A 19,701-nucleotide genomic window follows, 5' to 3' on the forward strand; every position below is an offset into this window, starting at 1 on the left:
TGATCGCGCTCGCCCCAGGCCCTCGGCGTCCGGTCTCGGTATCGGGCTGGTCTCGGAGACTGGGAAAAGCTGGGAAAAGAATCGTGCCATCTTGGTGCCATCTCGCAAACTATCTTCCATCAAATGTCTCATACTGTAGCGGTGAACTTGATTCACTCATTCTCTGCTATTATCAGTTGTTTTCTTTCTCGAGCTCCACGTTGGTGCTCTAGTGAGAGTGGGCTGCCATGCACGTTGATGGTAGAATGTTAGATCAGTAAATCAAGTGGATGACCTATGCATGATGCATATCTTGTGACTGCGGCTCCACCTCGCAGCTTTGACGGCCTAATGAAGATGCGTGGCCTAATGAAGATGTGTATGCATACGACTAACCGCGTTAGCCACGACTGTGCATGCAGATCGTATGTTTTCGTCTCGCTGGGGCGGATGTGATAGCAGCCGGTTGCCACATTCAGTCCACACTATTCACAGGTACCCCCAGCAGTCTATTTGAGAGTCTACAGTTACACATCAAAGGCATGGCAAACAAATATCATGGCGAAATGGTGAAGTTGGGCCGGTAAGTCGAGTCTTCGAGTGCTCCGTTCCGCGTCCTTGCAAGATCACCTCCAGCGGCGTGAAAGCCCCTATGATATTTCTCATTCGTTCTGGTGCTCAGCGCTCCACGTGCCACCACGGAAAGCTAGGCGGAGCCAATTTCCGGAAGTAATTGCATTAGGCTTTGATTACCATATGTATCCGTAACAGCTCCCAATAAGGCAGTCATAGTCCTCCCCAACAGTTGTCAGTTAGCGGCTTTTCGCTCCTGAACCTTGTCTTTTTGCGGAGAAAAAAAAACAGAAACACCTCTAGAGGCTGGTGGGGACTATCTCTGAGATATCATGGCTAAGGAACGGACGCACGCTTGGCCAGAGGAGCCAAACGCTAAGCCCTCTCTCGGGATGGCGTGGGTATGACCAAAAGCATAATAGAGCAGAGCAGAAGGCCGGAGGTATTTACATACTCACACGCCATTCCAACCCCAAAGAAATTTACTGCACATAAATACTTTGCGCCAGCGCCCTCTTTAATGTCCGTCACCTCCCCCTCCGACCACCACCATGTCTTCAGTGCCGCCGTCGAACGGTGCTCCTCCTGTTGACTCCGTCACGCCCCCTATCACGCCCAAAATGTCCGCTCCGAAGTCCAAGGGCGAGGAAGAGCCCTCCGACGCTAACATTCCGGACAACTACGTCTCATACACGCTCAAGCACCAGAAGGCCCTGGATCCCATCTCCTGGGACAACTGGTGGCAGGAGCTCAACCTGCTCCACGCTGCGATTCTCGGGTTGACCCCAATCATGGGCATCATTGGCGCGTTCGTGGTCCGCTTGCGCTGGGAGACGGCGGTCTGGTCCGTCGTGTACTACTTCATGACTGGACTTGGTAAGCCGCTTAGCTTTTATATGTTATCATCCGCTCACTGTAATCCAGGCATCACCGCAGGGTACCACAGACTCTGGGCTCATCGTTCGTATAATGCGTCGAAGCCCCTGCAATTTCTCCTTTGCATTCTCGGTGCGGGTGCCGTCCAGGGCTCCATCAGGTGGTGGGCGCGCGGACATCGTGCCCACCATCGGTATACCGACACTGACCTCGATCCTTACAACGCACACAAGGGTCTTCTCTGGTCTCACATCGGCTGGATGCTTTTCAAGCCTCGTCGCAAGCCCGGTGTTGCCGACATCAGTGACTTGGCCAAGAATGAGGTTGTCAGGTGGCAACACCGCCACTATCTCTTCCTTGTCTTCGGCATGGGTTACATCTTTCCCATGGTCGTCGCTGGCTTGGGGTGGGGCGACTGGAAGGGCGGTTACGTCTATGCTAGCCTTCTCAGACTTTGCTTTGTCCATCATGTGAGTGTTGCCGAATGTTTCCAGTTTGTCGTCGCTTAAGTGTTCTTAATGTAGTCTACGTTCTGTGTCAACTCTCTTGCCCATTACCTAGGAGATGCGCCTTTCGATGACAAACACACTCCCCGTGACCATCTCATCACTGCGTTGTGCACGATTGGTGAAGGTTACCACAACTTCCATCACCAGTTCCCTATGGACTACCGCAACGCCATCAAGTGGTATCAATATGATCCTACTAAATGGACGATCTGGTTTACGAGCAAGCTGGGCTTGTCATCTCACTTGAAGGTGCGTTTATGTTTGGTAAATACTTACGCAGTACTAACTTTGTGACAAGGTGTTCCCCGAGAATGAGGTCCGCAAGGGTCAGCTTACCATGCAGCTCAAGCGCCTCCGCGAAATACAAGAGAAGTTGAACTGGCCCTCGGATAACAGCCATCTGCCTGTTATTTCTTGGGAAAGCTGTCCGTCTCTTCTTCATATTCGCCATCTACAATACTGACTTTTCTTCAGTCCTACAGCAGGCTCAGTCACGGCCACTGATTTGTATCGCCGGATTCATTCATGATGTCGACGACTTCCTGGACCAGCACCCGGGAGGCCGCCACTTGCTCACGAAATACATCGGCCGAGATGCCACTACTGCGTTCTTCGGCGGTGTTTACGACCACAGCAATGCCGCGCACAACGTAAGCTTTCTTTCATACTTGATATAATGTGCGCTAATTTCTCCTTTTAGCTACTCTCCATGAAGCGCGTTGGAGTCTTACTCGGTGGAGCCCCTCACGGACTGGAGGATAAGGCTATCCCTCCAAGCCAACGTCTCAGGATTGCTCACTACAATGAGATGGGTGGAAGCGGCTACAGTTCCGCGGCTCTCTCGGACAGCGAAGGCCTTCTGGGCTGAGAGCTGATTTTACATTGATTATATTCACGGACATTGGCGCTTCGCGGAGAAGGTTCATGACTTCGTTTTGTAGGTTGATACATAGACTAGATTCGATTGACAAAGCACCCCACTCGCATTTGCAACTTTATAATAGTCATACATACACTTCCGCAATAAACCTTCAGACATGCGTAAATCATAACTTATGGTGTGGTATCAAGGAACTTGAAATTGGTTGTTACGCGCTGTAGCTAGGGTCCCGCTGTGAAGCTTTACCGGTACCCCTCGAGTAAAAGCCTTAGTATATAGCTGCCTTGCTTGCCCACCAGGGCTACTCTAGGGAGGGCTGGCGTCAAGGCTGGCGTCGTCCAACTCTAAGCGAGTAGAAAATACGTTCATATCCATTCCTGCTCAGGGGTCCGATGATAGCTTGCTATCGATATGTATCCCAAAACCGACCCACGCATGTTGGAAGATGGCTCATTTTTTGAGGTTTCCAGAGCTTTCGAGATTGGTTCAAGAGGTTGGTTCAAGAGGTCGCCCGAAAACCTGGCCGGTTGCGTAATATTGCTTTTTGAGTCAAGCACGTGACATCGACGCGACGCGCGGGCTTAAAATGACCTTCCCACGTTGCAGGCGTCACTCCCGTCGAGCTTGACTTTTTTCCTTTTTACAAGCTCCACCAAGAGCGAAACACGTTTCATTCAACCTTTTCTTTAATCCTGGGACTGGTCCTGAACCTCACCCAAGCATATCTTCTCAGCTGGAAGAGACGCCTCGTCTCATCAACCAATCTTTGACCTTTGCAACAGACCACACATAAATTCATCTGCTAGTCATCGTATAGGTGAAGCTTTTCCATAGCTTTGTACAAGAACTCGAGTGCTAACACCCGCTCCATCTCTCAGAGTAACTGATAGAGCGTCATGCATAAACATTCATTGTCGGTACCTGTCATGCCAGCTTCGGCTCCTACCACACCAGCAGTCACCAGACCCAACAAGATTGACCGATTCTCTGCGTCCCCTGTTACACCACAGCGTATAAGTCGAGCCCAGAAACTTGCATTCCACTCCCCCGCAACACCTGCCACAAACTTCTCTTCCCCGTACACACCGATTAGTCTGCGCTCATTTGCCACTCCCACCAGTTCGACTCTTACAACTCCAGAATCTACGGCAAGTGCCAGATACATTGCCACCTTAGATTGTCCAGAAAATGGTCTCGACTTGAGAGCAGCATTCCCCGAACAAGGCTTCACCGACCTTGCAGAGAGTTGGCGGAACCGGGCTACCGAGCATGGTATCAAAGTGTCAAACGCTGACGACTCTACCTTTGCCGACGATGAAGGTATGCATATATGCGCTCGATTGATATAATACCGTCGTTGACTCAATCCCTCTTCCACTCCCTCCATTTTGTCGGCTTTCCCAACATTCCACGTGGCGCTCCGCGGACTTGCACTGAACCACGACCTCTGCGTGCTCAAACAGCCAGCGATTTCACTCCCTCCGACACCAATTCTACGGGCTTTGTAGCTGATGACGGTGACCGCGCCCTTCATTCTTCTCTTTCCGTACCAAGCTCATACCTATTTAGTTCTCATACCTCCGCCGTTCTTGTCAAGTCATCGCCGCACACGCACACAGTCGTATGCTGCGCCCCAGAATTTTCCGCTTGCTGCATATAGTGCGCACACGCCCGCCCGCCGTACACTTACCGCTTTGAATACACCGCCACGGAATCCAACAAATGCATCCCAATTAAAACTCAAAGGAAGTCTGACGGACCCGGCGCACACCCGCCGCCGCCCCTCATTTAGCCAGGTGAGGTGTTCCGCCACTTGTGTTGCTGTGAAGTTTAACCGCGAGTCCCCTTTGTTCTTTGCATTTAAGATGACCAACGAATTATTCGACATTGACGAGGACGCTTACGATCCGTACCCCCAGTCTTTCTCTTCTCCTACTCAACCTTTCGTCCTTCAGGATCCTTTCAACAGCCACACCTTGTCTACAATCTCTGAAACTGTTCATCAAGCAATGGATGACTCGCCCATGGTCCGCCACAATGCCGTCAGTATGTCCGGCGCCACCTGCTCAGACTGCGGTGCTTGTCCCGAGAGACTTGCTATGCTTAGTCCTTGTGGCCATCCGCTTTGTCCCTCTTGCTTGACGAGCGCGATCAACATCGTTGGTGAAAAGGACATGCAGTGTGCTGTATGCAAGAACCGTGTCGTAGACTTCAATCTCCAGGCAAACAAGGGCTCTGGGCCTAGGCGCACTTCTCCGTCGTCGCCTTTACAGAGTCGACAGGTCAATCACCAACATACACCTCTCCTTCCTAGCGTTTTTGAGTCAAATCTGGGGCCTGTGACGACCCCCTTCCAGTGCTGTACCCCAGCACCCATCCGTCGCGGATCCGAGAGGGTTGTGCTGCGCATTGACAATGTTCCATGGGTACGTCGACTCAAGTTCCCATGTGCTATTTGTTTCTAACATAGCTATGCCACTTAGGACATCACGCCATCCATGATCAGGTCTTGTCCTTGGCTTCATGGCTTTGATGCTCGGGCGTACGTCCTCATTGACCGTCAGGGTAAGACCCTCAGCCACGCCTTCGTTGAGCTTTCCTCCTCCGAAGAAGCCAAAGCAACTCTTCGGGACGCCCAAAACGCTGTCCTTGGTCGCGGAAAGCGCGCCAGGGGTGTGACGGTAACCCGGAGCAGCCAAGAAGATCTGATGCGGGCAGTGAGTAAGGTCGGATTCCACTTACCCTCCCGTGCTCACTTGAAAACCAGCTGTTCCCGTCGTGGAAGGGAAACTTTGATGGTTCTAAGCCGACGTTGATTGGGCTGCAAGGCTCGCAGCTCAATATCGCTTTCCAGTCGGGGCTGTTGAGCGACGCTGAACTTACCTCTCTCAAGGTCCTGATTGAGTCTCGCGATGTAAGAGGATCAATATCCCAACCGAGACCGTGCTTATCTCCCCCACAATAGGCACATTTTGTCAAAGACCCTTCATTACCGTTCCATGCACTCATCAATATCTTGAATAAATTCCCTATCGATATCGACAGTCGAGTATTTTGGACGCCCAATGTTCGGGACTTATTGTTTGGTGTCACTATCAGTACGTTACTTGTCCACACGACGTCTAGGGTTTTTAAATTGTTTCATCCCTCAGCTGCGCTCGAAGTGCTCGTTGCCAGGTTGAATGAGCCGTGCTTCCAGCGCGAGCCTACCATCTTGGAAGAGCTTCTTCATGCCGCTATCGCTTGCAGAGGTCAGCCAGCTTGCATTAGTCTCATTACCCACACTGATCTCGCTCTAGTCTTTGCTCATGAACAAACCGAGGCTCTTGCAAACGTGGATCGTGTCCGCTCTGCCATTCCTTCGCCACCTTCATTTTCAGCGTCCCACAGCCGTGCAACGTCTTCTGAGTCCTACGGGGCTCCTGACCCCACTCCCCAGGTTAATGCCGAACCCTATTGTGCCGCTATCGCCAGGGAGTTGCAGGTCCCCGAAGCTGTTGTCCAGTCCGTTGCGCGCAAGCTGATCGGCATGCAGCTCTAATCAACCCTCCCGCCATGTGGCGATGTCTGTTCCTTGTTGTCACCATGAACGCTTCCTTCCACGGGATACATCGGTATCATATAATATAATCAACGCACAATATGTTTGCTCTCATCATTTCCTACGTCGCTCTCGTTGCTTTGCTTTGCGTCCTCGGTTCCTCTCCAGGCACTGGGTCGTCTCCGTGTTCTATGTCTATTCTCCGTCCAAGTACTGCCTTTCATGACCTAACGACCCGCATACATAAATTTGTTCTTGAACACTCACCTTTTGCTAGTACATTGTGTCTGTGGAACCCTCATTGCTTTCTCCCAAGTGCAACCCGCCTCTACATTTCTCCAGACCATGGACAATCTTGTCGCCACGCATCATTCAATAAACCATACTGCATGTATTTCTTATCGTAACCACGTACATAACGAGAGGTGTAGTAGAGTGTCTCATGCATGCAATGAATCAGTGTCACCGAAGTGTTTGTGATCGTATCTTTCTTGGATCGTATAGTGGTAAGTACTATATAGATGGTCCTGCCCTAAAGATGAATGCTGCGATCAGAATAGTAAGTCAATGCACAGATTTTGACAGCTTCCATTCACTCGTCCGAACAGTGGCGAGCCTATACCTAGTATCATGGGGCAAGAATGGCACTGTGCACTCACCATCCGCCTTGACGTCTACTCTGAGGCTCATCCAAGGTTCTCCCTTGACCAAACCCCTCGTGAAGTTGACCTTCACAAACCAGTGCTGACCGCCCCGAGATGCACGAGTGCTTTATGATCGACGAGATTGCAACTGCAATCTTCAATTACGTATTGGACAATGGCTCGTGCAAAGCTGATGTCCTTTCTTGCGCACTCACCTGTCGCGAGATATCGGAGATAGCGCTCGATGTGCTCTGGTTCACTCAGCTATCCCTTGTCCCCCTATTCCTCACGATTCCCGAGGTTAGAGCCTTCTCTGACCATAGTTCGGCCAAGGACGAGAAAGGACAGGTTGGTCTTTTATGTATCACGCAAGCTTGACAGTGGACTTACGCATTGTAGGTCACTTTGCCTGAATTCAAAGATGCGAGCACCCTTACATGGGAGAGAACGCTCAAGTATGCATCTCGCATCAGGCGGTTATGGCATGACCCCAATGTCCCCGCAACTTTCTCGAACGCTCCTCCCGTCGAAGTTATTGCTTCAGCTCTTGGGAGGTGCCCCGTGGAACACCTTATGTCCAACTTAGTCCACTTCCACTCAGGCGCCGTGTACAGCATGAAATCGTCGCCTCTGTTCTATCCACATATCTCTTTATTAGCATCACCGAGCATTAGGAAGCTCTCTGTAAAGGTTTTCAAGCCACCGCATGCAGTCAAGACTGTCACGACGTTTCTCAAGACATGCCCGGAGCTGGAAAACGTAGACATAGCCATCAGTGAGTCCCTCGTTGACCTTGTCTTGATATCCCGGAGTTTGACGACACTGACTTTCCTTCAGACTTCATCGATGACGATGGTCTTCTTCTCGACCGACAAATTCTCGACCCGCTAACGTCGCTACGCAAGCTGACAGTGCTGCGTTTGGTCTGTCCTGATTCTCTTTCAGACGAAGATTGGAATTCCTCGGAGCCAGCTCCTGAAGGAGGCTTGGCAGAGCTCCGACGCATCACCATGGACGTCGACTCTTTGGCTCCCGCAATGGCGTTACTATCATCTATCTCTTCGCCGGAATTGACGAGCCTCACCATCAATAGTAAGCAGGGTACCGGTGATAGCCTCAGACGCCTGCTCTCCCGGTTCAAAGATGTATCATTCAACGTGCGGAATGTTCAAACACTCAAACTGAACCTGTCCCTCAGGATGGGAGTTGGCCGCGGCCACACAAACGAAGGCGCGACCATCGGAGATTGCCTCGGGCTCCTCGCGTTCCGCGGTCTGCGCGTCGTGCACCTGCAACTCCCGCTCGAGCTCACAGATGACGCCTTTGCGGATTTCGCAGGCGCCTGGCCGCAAATCGAGGAGTTTTCCTTCAGCAGTAACAACTCTTCGTTTAGCAAACTCACGCTTCGCGGACTTACCGTGATCCCGTCGAGTTGGCCACGTTTACGATATCTGACACTGGGCAAGGTAGACTGCCAGACAGATGTGCCGTCGGTGGAGGTCGCTAGGACGGCCGCGGGTGAGAGAAAGGAGGCGGGGGAAGCTTTGAAGTTGTTCCTGTCAATTCAATCGCCCATCGATCCCAAAAATGTCAACGACGTTGCGGATTTCTTGATGGCACTATTTCCAGGCATCTCATTTCAACATTTTGGCGCAGGTTTTGCAGGAAGTGGCGGACAGGCCTCACGGACCTGGCAAAAGGTTCATGATGTTATCAATGGGACGGGATCCGGGGAAGGGCGCCATAGGATTTGACCTCCTACTTGTATTCTAAAAAGATCACTTGTGATAATAGTTGTATAGTATGGTACGCGCTGAACTCGATATGTACGGAATTGCGGACAAAGCAATCGAAAACTCTTGATGACCTGATTACAGCTCATGCAAGAAAATCAGTTGTGGTTGGGGTGTCATGATCCACTTCGACAAAACGGAGGCGACGAAGATGCCCAGGACAAAGCCGGCTATTAGTGTGATATGAGGATCAAGTTTCGCAATGGTCTTCATCTGCATCCTTTTGGCAGCTTTCGTCGCCGTGTTATCCTCTTTGGTGTCTCTACGAAGAGTGCTGGTAGGGACGACGTCCGATTCCGGCGCAGTCAAAAGAGCAGGAAGTCCATCTCGAGAAGCCAGGTTGTATTTCGTCCAAAATGTCTTCAAACTGTCTGCCTTGGCTTCGGCAGAGTCCTCTTCGATGGCACGCTGGTCAGATGCCTCCCGTTTGACGAAGTAACGTACAAGTTCGTGCCTGTGGCCGAGAAACTTGTAGAACGGGACCGCGTAGCCGCAGGACTGGGGCATGCATCAATACTGCAAGTGAGTTCAGGAAGAGGCGCGCCTGTCATACTTACAGTCATGGTTTGGTATACGTCGATGACGATGGCGGCCCGGGTGCCGGGCTTGCGCATGTCTGGAGAGATCAACGCGTCGAACTCGGGCGTGGCGAATTCATGCACTGTCCCTGTCGGAGGTCGTTAGAATGAATCGGCGAAGGCGACACAGACGTGATGCCTAACCATACCCAAAGAGCCTGACGATGCACGCTGGTCCATCGAACGCTTGGAACATGACAGTTCGGATCCGTCCGTTACCAGGCTCACGAAGATGGGATATAGTCTCAATCCCTGTGCAAAGTCAAACGTCTGATAAGTGGCCAATACGCGTGTTATGATCACTTACCGCTACCGCTCAAGTCTTCATACCAGACCTTCTGACTATCAACAATATGGAAGCAGTCCGCCGTCCCCTTAGGCGAGACATTAACATGGCCTGTCCCAGACAACGGAGCAGTTGCAACCCAGAATAGGTGCTGCTTGAGGATCCATTGAATCATGAATTGAGGGATTTCGTCGAAATACTTGCCCATGGTTGAGAAAGGATGGTGGGGTGCGTCAGGGAATCGACGGGCAGCAATGATTCTATACCTTCGTATATACTTATACAGCAAACAGACGAACGGCCCGTGGAGCAGTACTTGTCATGATCAAGGGACCTGGCATTCCGCGATTTCAAATTGGGAACTTTTGTAAGAGACCATGGAAGACATGTCGAATCGAGCTGCATGTGGTCGAATAATTCAAGTTCAGTCCCCTGAACACGATAAGCTGCATAGAATTAGAGCCCGGAGCGTCGAAACCGCGTAGCGACTTGACGAGGCCTCATCGACGTGTTTGTGCGTTTCGATATCTGTGAACTCTGAACCTGAGCATACTACTTACGGACTGTTCCGAATCTTGGTCCTGTTCATGTCATTGACATTGTCAACACAAGCTGCTAGCGATGTCAGTCCAATCGGTCATAATCGGGGTTTGCCCAGATCTAGACCGAATATGACCGAGTGCTCCTCGGTCCATCGCTGAGGCAGGTGCCAGGTGTGCCGATAATGAGAGGGTGCATTGATACAATACCATACAAAGACAGCTGTAGTACACTATAGTCGTACAATCCCAAAATAATATAGCCCCTAGGCAATACATTCACGCCCAGTGCGCGAAGCCCGTGAACGACTCTAGAGCTGGCATCAGACGCTTCGATAAAAGAGCTGTGGTCGCTATCCCAAGGAAAAAACCAGCCATCAATGTTATGCGAGGGTCAACCTTTTCTAGAACCTCTGTCTTAATAGCAGCGGCTGTGATAGAGCTTGATCCGTCTTCCTTGATATCTCTGCCAAAAGTGCTTATGGGAAGGACGTCAGAATCTTGTGCGATCTGGAGTCCCGGTAAACCGTCAAGAGAGGACGAGTTTTGCAACGCCCAGTACGCCTTTAGACCGTTTGCTTGGTGCTCAGTGGAGCTTTCTTCCACAGCACGCCTGTCAGCGACCTCCCTCTTATCAAAGAAGCGGATAAGCTCGTGGCGGTGGCCGACGAACTGATAGAAAGGAACGGCGTAGCCGCAAGACTAATAGAGATGACGGTTGAGGCGAGAGGCTGGCAGGATAATGACTCGTGACATACTGTCATGCTTTGGTAAACATCAATCACGATAGCGGCACGGCAGCCTGGCTTGCGCATGTTCTGGGGGATTAGTGCGTCGAACTCAGGCGTGCCAAATTCGTGGAACTTTCCTACACATGGACTTCATTTAGGATGATACTTGTGCAGATTGCGTCGAGTGATGCTTACCGTAGCCAAAGAGTCTGACGATACGAGCTGGCCCTTCGAATGCCTGGAACAAGATTGTGACTCTACCATTGCCAGGCTCACGCAAGTGCGATATAGTCTCTACGCCTGGAACGGTTCAACTGTGAGTCACGGTCATCAAGTAAGTGCCGCCGTTCGACTAACCACTTCCACTCAGATCCTCATACCAGACCTTGTGGTTGTCGAGGACATGGAAGCAATCTGCAGTGCCCTTGGGAGATACGTTGACGTGCCCCGCGCCAGAGAGGGGTGCTGAAGCTACCCAGAACATGTGTTGTTTGAGGATCCATTCGATCATGAACGGAGGAATATCGTCGTAGAATTTGGCCATTGGGACTGGTCTGAGGAGAGAAGGTATCCGATTCGAGCATGTTGGCCCTATTTATACGTGATAGATAGCATTGTGAGGGTGGCCACGCTCGAGTCAGATGTTCAAGTGGAAGACCGACAGAAACCGAAGGGAAGTCATTGATGCAGCTGTTCAAGATAATGTGTGAGCGAGACTGGGGTGAGTCCATTATGGGTTCGGTGACTTTAAATCCGCTTCAAGTCCGGATCCGCGCACAATTGTTGAGATGGTAATTGTCACTGTATGTCTCGGTGACGGTGTTTTCCCTCTCACTTTCATTTCCCATTCGTCATTTTCTTCTGCACGCGCACATCTCCTGTGCATTTCATAGAGCCATAGCTATATGAGCAGCTGCACCCTCTCAACATACTGAAGTCATGGGCTCCGAGGGCATTCAAATCACTATCCCCGGTGCGTTATGGAGCCAATTCGCGATGCGTGCTCACTCACAGGACCACTACCGAACCAGACTTCGACAACGACGACTACTCGTCTACCCCCATTCCTTTCGGTCGCCCTACCTTTGGTGCCTTTGGCCAAGGCGGCTCCCCCTTTGGTGCAGCTGGCTCTGCCTTTGGAAATGCAGGCTCGGGCTTCGGACCTGGGTCAGACTCCCCCACTGCACTCACCCCGACGCCCTTTTCGGAGCGCAACGACAAGAGTTATTTTCACGCCCGAGGTGACTCGACAGCATCGATCGAGTCCACTCAGTCAAAGTTCACCCCCAAGCCTTTCTCGCACGCCCCCCAACCGTCTGTTGCTACGACTAGCAGCACACCGTTTACAAAGAAGTCCTCATTTGCGTCTATCCGCAACGCATTCAAGACTGGTGCCAGGAATGTCGAGGCGCCTCCTCCACTACCTTCCCTTGACAACAATCCAATACTCAAGAATCCATTCAATCGGTCGACTTCGTCATTGAATCAGACTACAAAATCCTCATATGCCAGCAGCCCACCTATCAGACCCCCAACACCATCCAACGATTCTCGCTCCCGTGTACCTACGAGGGCACGAGGGCACACCACGATAAAGTCTCAGCACTCTCATAACGGGTCTCTATTCCACTTCTCAGACACCGGGAGCGACTCGGGACACGGTTTTCCCTTCTCATCATCATCTCCGCCTCCTGTACCACGCATGCCGGGGCAATTCGCAGGCTCGGTACGGAGTGAGAGTCCGATGCTTGGCGACGAAGACGAGGCCCCCGTGCAGGGTCCTAAAACTCCCTCGGAATACGCGCTTCACGCCGTGTTCATCAGGTTTGCGGCTACAGCAGAAGGAAAGGTGGACGCGTTCCTCCGGGAATCTTTGGTACGCCTCTCGAATACATAACGTACTACGCTCGTAAGCTAATGTAATACTGCAGGACTTCGAGCCCTTGTTGACCGATGTCTTCGGCCCTGGCATCGACCCCAAGTTCGACGATCACTTGAAGTCTTTGGGCATGATAGCGCAAAAGAATGCAAAACCTGTCATCGACTCGGTTATGCGCTTCAGACGTAGCCACAACGAGAACGTCAGCAAGGAGATCCTTACGTTCCATTATTCCAAGTATCCTTCGTCGGCGCGAATTGCTCGTGGGATGGAGCCAGCTGCTGCTTTGAACGAGCGCAAATCCCTAGCATATATCTACATCATGTGTCGGACGCTGGTATCCGTGCTTCAGATGCTCTCAAAGGATGCCCTTGGCGACTCGATAGGGTACCGACTGGAGGAGACGACCTTCGAACAATTTCGCAAACCTGATATTCACCTGCTTTCGCAGTCGGAAAACCATCGCATCAACGCCGAGTTATATGCCACAATGCTGGGGCACTTAGCCAACATCCGGTTCGTTGAGGTTATTGGCTACGATTCGAGCACCAGTTGATATCAGTTTGCTTTGCAGTTTCGTCAGCGTGACGGATCGGTTCCTTAGCGAGCTGGCTCCAGTATCGAGCGGTCAAGTTTTGAAGGATTTGGACGCGAAATACGAGAGCTTAGTGAAGGGCATGCGTTATGTCCCACTCAAAGTAAGTTTCAAGCATGCCTATATAATCATCAGGATACTGACTTTGATTAGGTGTGGCCTCCCGAAGCTTTCGAAGAAGGGGCCGAGTTCATGGAGTCTGTTGCGAAAGCTTTTGAGAATACTCACGGCCTTCGGTTTAAGATAGCCTTCGCCGAGACCTTGACTCGTTTACTCCACGGAATTGGGAAGGTTTGTATACCTTGTTTTCGTCTGTACCTTCGACTGAGCTTAACTTATTACTGGGTAGACTGCACAAGCTGAAGTCAACCATCCGCAGTGGGAGAAGGCAATCGAGAAGATCCATCCACGGGCGAAAGACATGACGACAAAACCCCGGTACTGGCAAGCAGCATATCCGCTGGCCGTTACGGCCTTGTGTGTCGCACCACATCAGTTTTTCTTGAAGAACTGGAGCAATGCGGTTGACGCCAGCTTCGCTCGGACGAAAGTAAGCCTACGTTTTGATGTGGTAGCCCGACAATCGCTAATACTAGTTACAGGAAAAGATATTCCGTATTTATTCCATGAATGGAATTATGCGAATAATCTGGACATATCTATATCGCTGCCAGGAGCCGGCCTCCACGACTGCGTCGAAGCTAGACACTATACTGAAGACCTTCTTTCCGTCGCGGGGCACTTTCCTCTTCCCTTACGAGGAATTCCTCGATTCCTTTGTTTGCATTGTACATTTTATCTTGTCCCGACACTTTGATTTTGGCAAGGACTTTTGTCTGGAGCTTGTGCAAGAGAACGCCCTGAAGTCCGCAACCTCCAGTGCCGCGCTTGCCGCCCTGGCACCGGAACGTCTTGAAATCGCCGTCAACGCCATCCTCTTGACTCTTCATACCCTTGAGCGGGATGAACCCACGCCCACCTGGCCGTCTGGATCTGACTTCTCGTCAACTCAGCTAGGAAATGACTATCCGACATCGTCCGAGTTCATGTCTCCGGCATTGCTTGCAAAACCTGGCATTCAAGATTTCTCCGATCGCTTTGGAGCTGCGATATCCCGGATCGCCCAGCTCTCCTTCGCGTCTGTCGGGAAGATGTCTATCTTCGACGACCAGTGGGCCCTCGCGCGCTGGAATCCTGCTTATGACGAAACCCATATCATGATCACGCGCCATCACAAGGATATCTCTGTCACATATCCCAGCAACTATCTCCCGCAAATTAGCCTTTTGCAAACCTGCTTCCAGTCTTGGCCTCGCTGCCTTCACCCATCACTCCCTCTTCAAGATGCCATTGATATGCTCATTAGCGGAACCATCCATGTCGAGCCTAGGATCGGTGAGGTTGCCAGAGCTGCGCTACGCCGCTTCATGAATGAGCCCAAGCACGCAAGGGCGGTGTTGAGGCAGTTCACAAAGTTTTTGTTCGATCCGAGTGTCATCATGCGGGAGAGCACCACATCGCGAGTGGTCGGGGAACACGCCAGGTTGCTTACGCAGTGGGGTCTCGGTGTCGAAACCTGGTTGAAGGAAATACTGTCGAGCGGCATCGCAGACGAAGACGCTGAAGCAACTATTGCTCTCTGCAATGACATCAGTGCGGGGTGCCTGTTCTTACTGGCTCATGAGTCGCAGTCCGTGCGTAATTCAGGAGTCAAGGTCCTGCGCCAGCTTAAGCCAGTATCGACGAAGCTACCGGGTGAACTTGCCTTTTCTAGGCATTCATTCGTTGTCTTGGTGGAGAGCCTGCACGAGAACATATCGAACGCCTCTTACCTTCAGGGATATGACGATTTCCTGGATCGTGCCGAGCTGGATCGTCTAACACAGTGGAGGCACTCGTCTCAGGATGATGTCCTCCTTAGGATAGCCGACAGTGCATTGGAAAAGGACCGTGCTATCTGGCGGCACGTCTTCCCGTCCTTTATGCAATCGTGCACGCAGAACGGGTTCAAGTCAGTCATGGATTGTCGCAACACCCTCGAGGCCGCCGCATCTCGCTTTCATCCATTCATGCTTTCCCTTGCTGGACTGAGTACCCGCGCTCCCAACGGCATCGGCCGCCAATTATTCACTGCGGAGAGGGAGGGCTACAAACTCATCAAGGAGAACTTAGCGACTCTCGATCAGTGGCACATGTGGATCAAGATTTTGTGTGCGACGGCGGTGATATCGGATAATAGGGTTGCAATGGCCCATGCCGGCAGAGAACACGCTCGGGCGCCGTCTGATATCACCAACTTCGAGCGGGAGCGGATGACGACGACGAGGTGCTTGTTCCGTCTGCTCACGCCGTTCCTAGACTCCGAATACACTCCATTCCGTGACATCGCTGTGCAATGCATCGGCTATTTCCCTGCTGGCGCGTACCCCCAGCTGCTTGAAGATCTCAACCTTTTCGCATTCCGCCAGTTCTATGACGATGCACGACTGAAGATGAACGGGCAGTCAGTCGCGGTGCTGCGCACACGCAGACAGGCGCGCCTCCACTCGGCGGTGGCCAGAATTTACTTCATCACTGCCGACCTCCTGCAACTGCAGAAATCCTCCGCGAAGCAGGACGCGCTCTCTCACGCGCTCAAGTTCGTGCGCAACACGCAGCTTTTCCTCACCTCGCCAGATAACCGCGACAGCTACGCGTTGCAGCGGCTCCGCCGATACTTCTGCGGGCTTGTCGAGCGGCTATTTGACGGCCTCGCGAGCCTGTCGGACTCGGACCGCTTCATACCGGCCAACATGCATCTGACGCTATACAGACTCTGCGAGGAGTGGTGTCAATATGGCAACCAGGCGGAGAACGTCAAGCAACGGTTTATTCGGATGCAGAGGGCATCCATTGCAGCTGCAAACGACCCGCAGGCTGAATCGGACTCGGCAGAGCGCTTCCAGCACGAGACGAAGCTCTTGTCGAATGCGTCGGTTGGAGCACTAGCTGCGCTTTGTGTAAGCTCGTTTTCCCTGTTTTTATTGTCGGGGTTATTTTATTCATGCTTATGGGACGTATAATAGCAAAAGGCGTATTATCAGCCTGAAGCAATCGAGACCGGGTCACCTACCGAGAAATCCGTGCAAGACTATGTGCGGCCTCTGCAGGCGTCGGAAGTTTTACATCGCATCGAGTCCATCAGTTCATCGGCTCACCCTCAGGCGAGGGAGCAGGCCAAGTAAGTCGCAGTGTGAATAATCTGGTTCGCCCTTATTCAGTGTCACAGGAAAGCGTTGCGTTCGCTGCTCCTTTCTTCAAGGCTGGAGTCGACTCTACTGCATGAAGCTCTGAGACGGGCTTTCGTTACCCAAAGGGTTCATGACGACCACGCGGACATCCTTCAAAGCACCGGGGCACTCTTTTTGGAATGTGTCACGGAGAACGCTACCAGCATGCCCGAAGAGACGTTTGACTTTGCCAAACTCGCCTGTCTGGGCCTATCAAACCTCTGTCACCCCCTATTCGAGATTCGGAGGATGGCGTTCAACTTATTATCGGTCGTCCACGAACGTTCAGCCGGCGTATTATCCATTGCCGAATGCGAGTCATTGATAGGAAGCTCCATCCCCAGTGTTTACCTGCGCGCACCTCAGCTCATCACGGAATGTTTCGCTGGCGAGCATTCATCCAAGGCGGTGGAAATCCTCGCTGAAGTCTCAGAGTGGCTCGTTCCTATTTCTGGGTCTGGACACAGTCGCGTATCGCTCGTACTCCTGCAGTCACTGGAAGCTTGGGTACCGAGTATCACCTTGCGGACTGAAGTCGTAGACGATGATGTGGTAGTTGTGGGCCAAGGGACCACTGTCCTATACCATCTTATCTCTATCACCAAGAGGTTCGGAGATTCGAACCCAGACCAAGTCGCCACTATTTGGTCTCGATTTGTGGAGCCGCCTCACGACCGCAATGCTGTCAACACTGTCCTTTTCCTCGTGAACGAGGCTCAAAAAGTTTCCACCAGTTCGTTCACGCGGTGTTGCGCTGCCATCGTCGGCTGCCTGTCACGCACAGCGATGTGGGGAGAGGTGTTCATTCAGCTCTGCACTATATTGGACCCCGAACGCACTCTCCCATCCTACGAACACAAGCTTGGCGAACTTCCACCGTCAGAGCGGGAGCTGCTTTCTGACCTTGACCTCCTTTTTGCGGACGAGCAGTCCTCCAAACTTCTATTAGGACCAGCCGAGTATGCGTTACTATGCATGTCTGAGGTCGCCGTCGACCGACAGTGGATTTGTTTTGATCAGCTCCCCGTGCTGCTGCAGCTTATCTTCGTGCACCTCGGTCATCGCGTCCCCTTCGTCCGTACCCAGGTTCGCCGCATGTTATTCCAGTTGATCCGGTCGTGCATTCTCGTCTCTACGGACTCGCCTGAACGTGCAGACATGTCAAATCGTACAAAGGCGATGTCTGCTTTGGCCCAATTGGAATCGCAAGGCGAAGATCTGTTCTGGGGAGATGATGATCTGTCGGACATCTCGGAGACCAAGGTTCGAAGTTTGTGTTCCGAAGCCATGAACATCTTGGATCCCTTGCTCCCGGACTTGCGACGAAGGCTTGGAACTACCGCTGTGGTATATGGGACGACGTGCCTCTTCCGCCACATGGCCTCAAGGTCTCTCCAGGTTTATCGCGCCTTGAGTGTTCCTATGACAGAGGACGGCATGGGGCGCCTTCTTGGTCGTCTTTCAGGCACTATCCAGTCATCCGATCCCAATGCCTATAGCTTTGCCACAGAAATTATTCTCACTTTCAATGCGTCGTTGATGTGTGGAGAGCTCGACAAGTCCTTCCTTCCTCGTCTGTTCTGGGCTGCAGCTGGCTGCTTATCGGTTACTATTGAAAGTGTCTTCGCCGCCGCGGTTCAGTTGTTCAGCACCATTATCAAGGAGCTTGACATCAACAAGCCTCAAATTGTGCAACTCATCACGGCTCAACGGCCTTCTCCTTGGGACACCGAACTTACAATACAAGCGTGTCTCATGACGGGATTGCGCTCTGACGTCACCGTATGGGCTACATTTGATGTCCTTCGTTCCCTTGCTAAAGTGGAAAGTTCGACCCTCATCGACAATTCGCAAACTCGCCTGAGGGACTTGTTCACGGTGGCAGTTCCATGGTGTATGCACGCTATGACTCGCTCCGAGCACGAGGAATCTCTGGATGGGTTCTGCGCGTCTATTGCTCGCCTAGCCGAGCTTGAAGGCCGCGATGGTATCTCACGCATCATGAACTCCTACATCAAGAACCGGTTCCGGACTAAGGACGATTTTCTGCGACAGTCCGCCACCGCTCTTCGCGAATTTGGTGGAGATCAATGGAGGGAGGTTGTGACCCTACTTTTGGGATTGGTCCTGAATAGGGAGACATGGATTCAAATTCATGCAATGCAAGTGCTCAAATCTATTTTTCAACAGAGGGATCGGTCTAGTAAGCAAGCATTAGCATCGGAGCATCTCATGCCTCTCCTACGGCTTGTGGAAAGTGAGCTCGCCGAACAGGCACTCGACGTTCTCGAGGAGCCCATGACTATCACCGGAGGGCCAACGGCCAAACGCGTGCTGCGGATGAGCATGATGAACGCCCCCATGCCAGAAAGTGCGGAAATCGGCGACATTTTTGGCACCCCGGAGGAATCTGGCTGGTCGGTGCCCCGCGCCAACGCCCGTCGACAAGAGTGTCGCTCCCGCATGCAAGCCGTGTTTGATATGTGCCACATCAGCACGCGGCCGTCGATGATCGAGTTCGAGCCCGAGGCCAGGCAACTTGCCTTCGTTGACTCCATGCATGAAGACCTCGGCGGCCTCGTACAAGATCTGCACGAGCTAAGCGAGTTCTTCCAGAACGCGAAGCCCACCGGACGAGGCACGATACCTAGCCAGCAGCTCCAGGCACGCGTGGCGTCTATCATGGCGCGCACGAACTCGGGAGAAGATGATAATATCCCGCAGACACCGTTCGGCGACGTGTTCGAGCTTGCTCCTCCCAGCGACTCCGACGACTCAGAAACGGACGACTCAGCGAGTGATTCCGAGTTCGATGCTTTCATCTTCGACAAACCTTCACTGTACTGTAGTGCGCCCAACGGAACGAAGTTACATTAATTTCTGTATATTCTATTAGAACGTATTACTGTCGTCATGCTTTCGTTACTCTATAGTAGTTTACGGTATTTACCATTGGAACCTGGAATATGGAAATGGATCATCAATTTAACTATGGTATTAGGCAATGCAGAATCTACAGCAGTAACGAA

General features: G+C 52.0%; 5 protein-coding genes across 5 annotated transcripts; 4 read left to right on the plus strand and 1 right to left on the minus strand.

Annotated features, from left to right (window-relative positions):
• Window positions 1-1,172: 1,172 nt before the first annotated feature.
• On the plus strand, window positions 1,173-2,805 carry CONPUDRAFT_62974 (delta 9-fatty acid desaturase protein; the record flags this gene model as incomplete). The annotated part of the gene is made up of 6 exons (XM_007774218.1): window positions 1,173-1,428; window positions 1,477-1,898; window positions 1,953-2,186; window positions 2,236-2,362; window positions 2,412-2,587; window positions 2,638-2,805. 6 exons carry the CDS (start codon window positions 1,173-1,175, stop codon window positions 2,803-2,805), a joined length of 1,383 nt encoding a protein of 460 aa, XP_007772408.1.
• Window positions 2,806-3,743: 938 nt separating this feature from the next.
• CONPUDRAFT_157462 (uncharacterized protein) lies at window positions 3,744-6,358 on the plus strand (the record flags this gene model as incomplete). Its single annotated transcript, XM_007774425.1, has 8 exons — window positions 3,744-4,137; window positions 4,281-4,334; window positions 4,387-5,243; window positions 5,301-5,534; window positions 5,585-5,731; window positions 5,783-5,915; window positions 5,970-6,068; window positions 6,117-6,358. 8 exons carry the CDS (start codon window positions 3,744-3,746, stop codon window positions 6,356-6,358), a joined length of 2,160 nt encoding a protein of 719 aa, XP_007772615.1.
• A 702-nt stretch (window positions 6,359-7,060) lies between these two features.
• On the plus strand, window positions 7,061-8,869 carry CONPUDRAFT_168191 (uncharacterized protein). Its single transcript, XM_007774426.1, has 3 exons — window positions 7,061-7,350; window positions 7,402-7,777; window positions 7,840-8,869. Exons 1-3 carry the CDS (start codon window positions 7,117-7,119, stop codon window positions 8,754-8,756), a joined length of 1,527 nt encoding a protein of 508 aa, XP_007772616.1. The 5' UTR covers window positions 7,061-7,116; the 3' UTR covers window positions 8,757-8,869.
• Window positions 8,870-8,873: 4 nt separating this feature from the next.
• Window positions 8,874-11,542, minus strand: CONPUDRAFT_146247 (uncharacterized protein; the record flags this gene model as incomplete). Its single annotated transcript, XM_007774427.1, has 9 exons — window positions 11,287-11,542; window positions 11,125-11,229; window positions 10,957-11,066; window positions 10,482-10,900; window positions 10,220-10,240; window positions 9,681-9,919; window positions 9,518-9,625; window positions 9,353-9,462; window positions 8,874-9,293 (listed from the first exon to the last, which is right to left on the minus strand). The coding sequence occupies exons 1-9, from the start codon at window positions 11,471-11,473 to the stop codon at window positions 8,874-8,876; spliced, it is 1,719 nt and encodes a 572-aa protein (XP_007772617.1). The 5' UTR covers window positions 11,474-11,542.
• Window positions 11,543-11,759: 217 nt separating this feature from the next.
• Window positions 11,760-19,671, plus strand: CONPUDRAFT_129444 (uncharacterized protein). Its single transcript, XM_007774428.1, has 9 exons — window positions 11,760-11,902; window positions 11,961-12,805; window positions 12,861-13,324; window positions 13,383-13,506; window positions 13,557-13,694; window positions 13,753-13,953; window positions 14,000-16,402; window positions 16,469-16,623; window positions 16,672-19,671. The coding sequence occupies exons 1-9, from the start codon at window positions 11,869-11,871 to the stop codon at window positions 19,547-19,549; spliced, it is 7,242 nt and encodes a 2,413-aa protein (XP_007772618.1). The 5' UTR covers window positions 11,760-11,868; the 3' UTR covers window positions 19,550-19,671.
• The last annotated feature ends 30 nt before the right edge of the window (window positions 19,672-19,701 follow it).

This window comes from Coniophora puteana (genome assembly GCF_000271625.1).
Source record: "Coniophora puteana RWD-64-598 SS2 unplaced genomic scaffold CONPUscaffold_12, whole genome shotgun sequence".
In the NCBI taxonomy this organism is placed as follows: domain Eukaryota; kingdom Fungi; phylum Basidiomycota; class Agaricomycetes; order Boletales; family Coniophoraceae; genus Coniophora; species Coniophora puteana.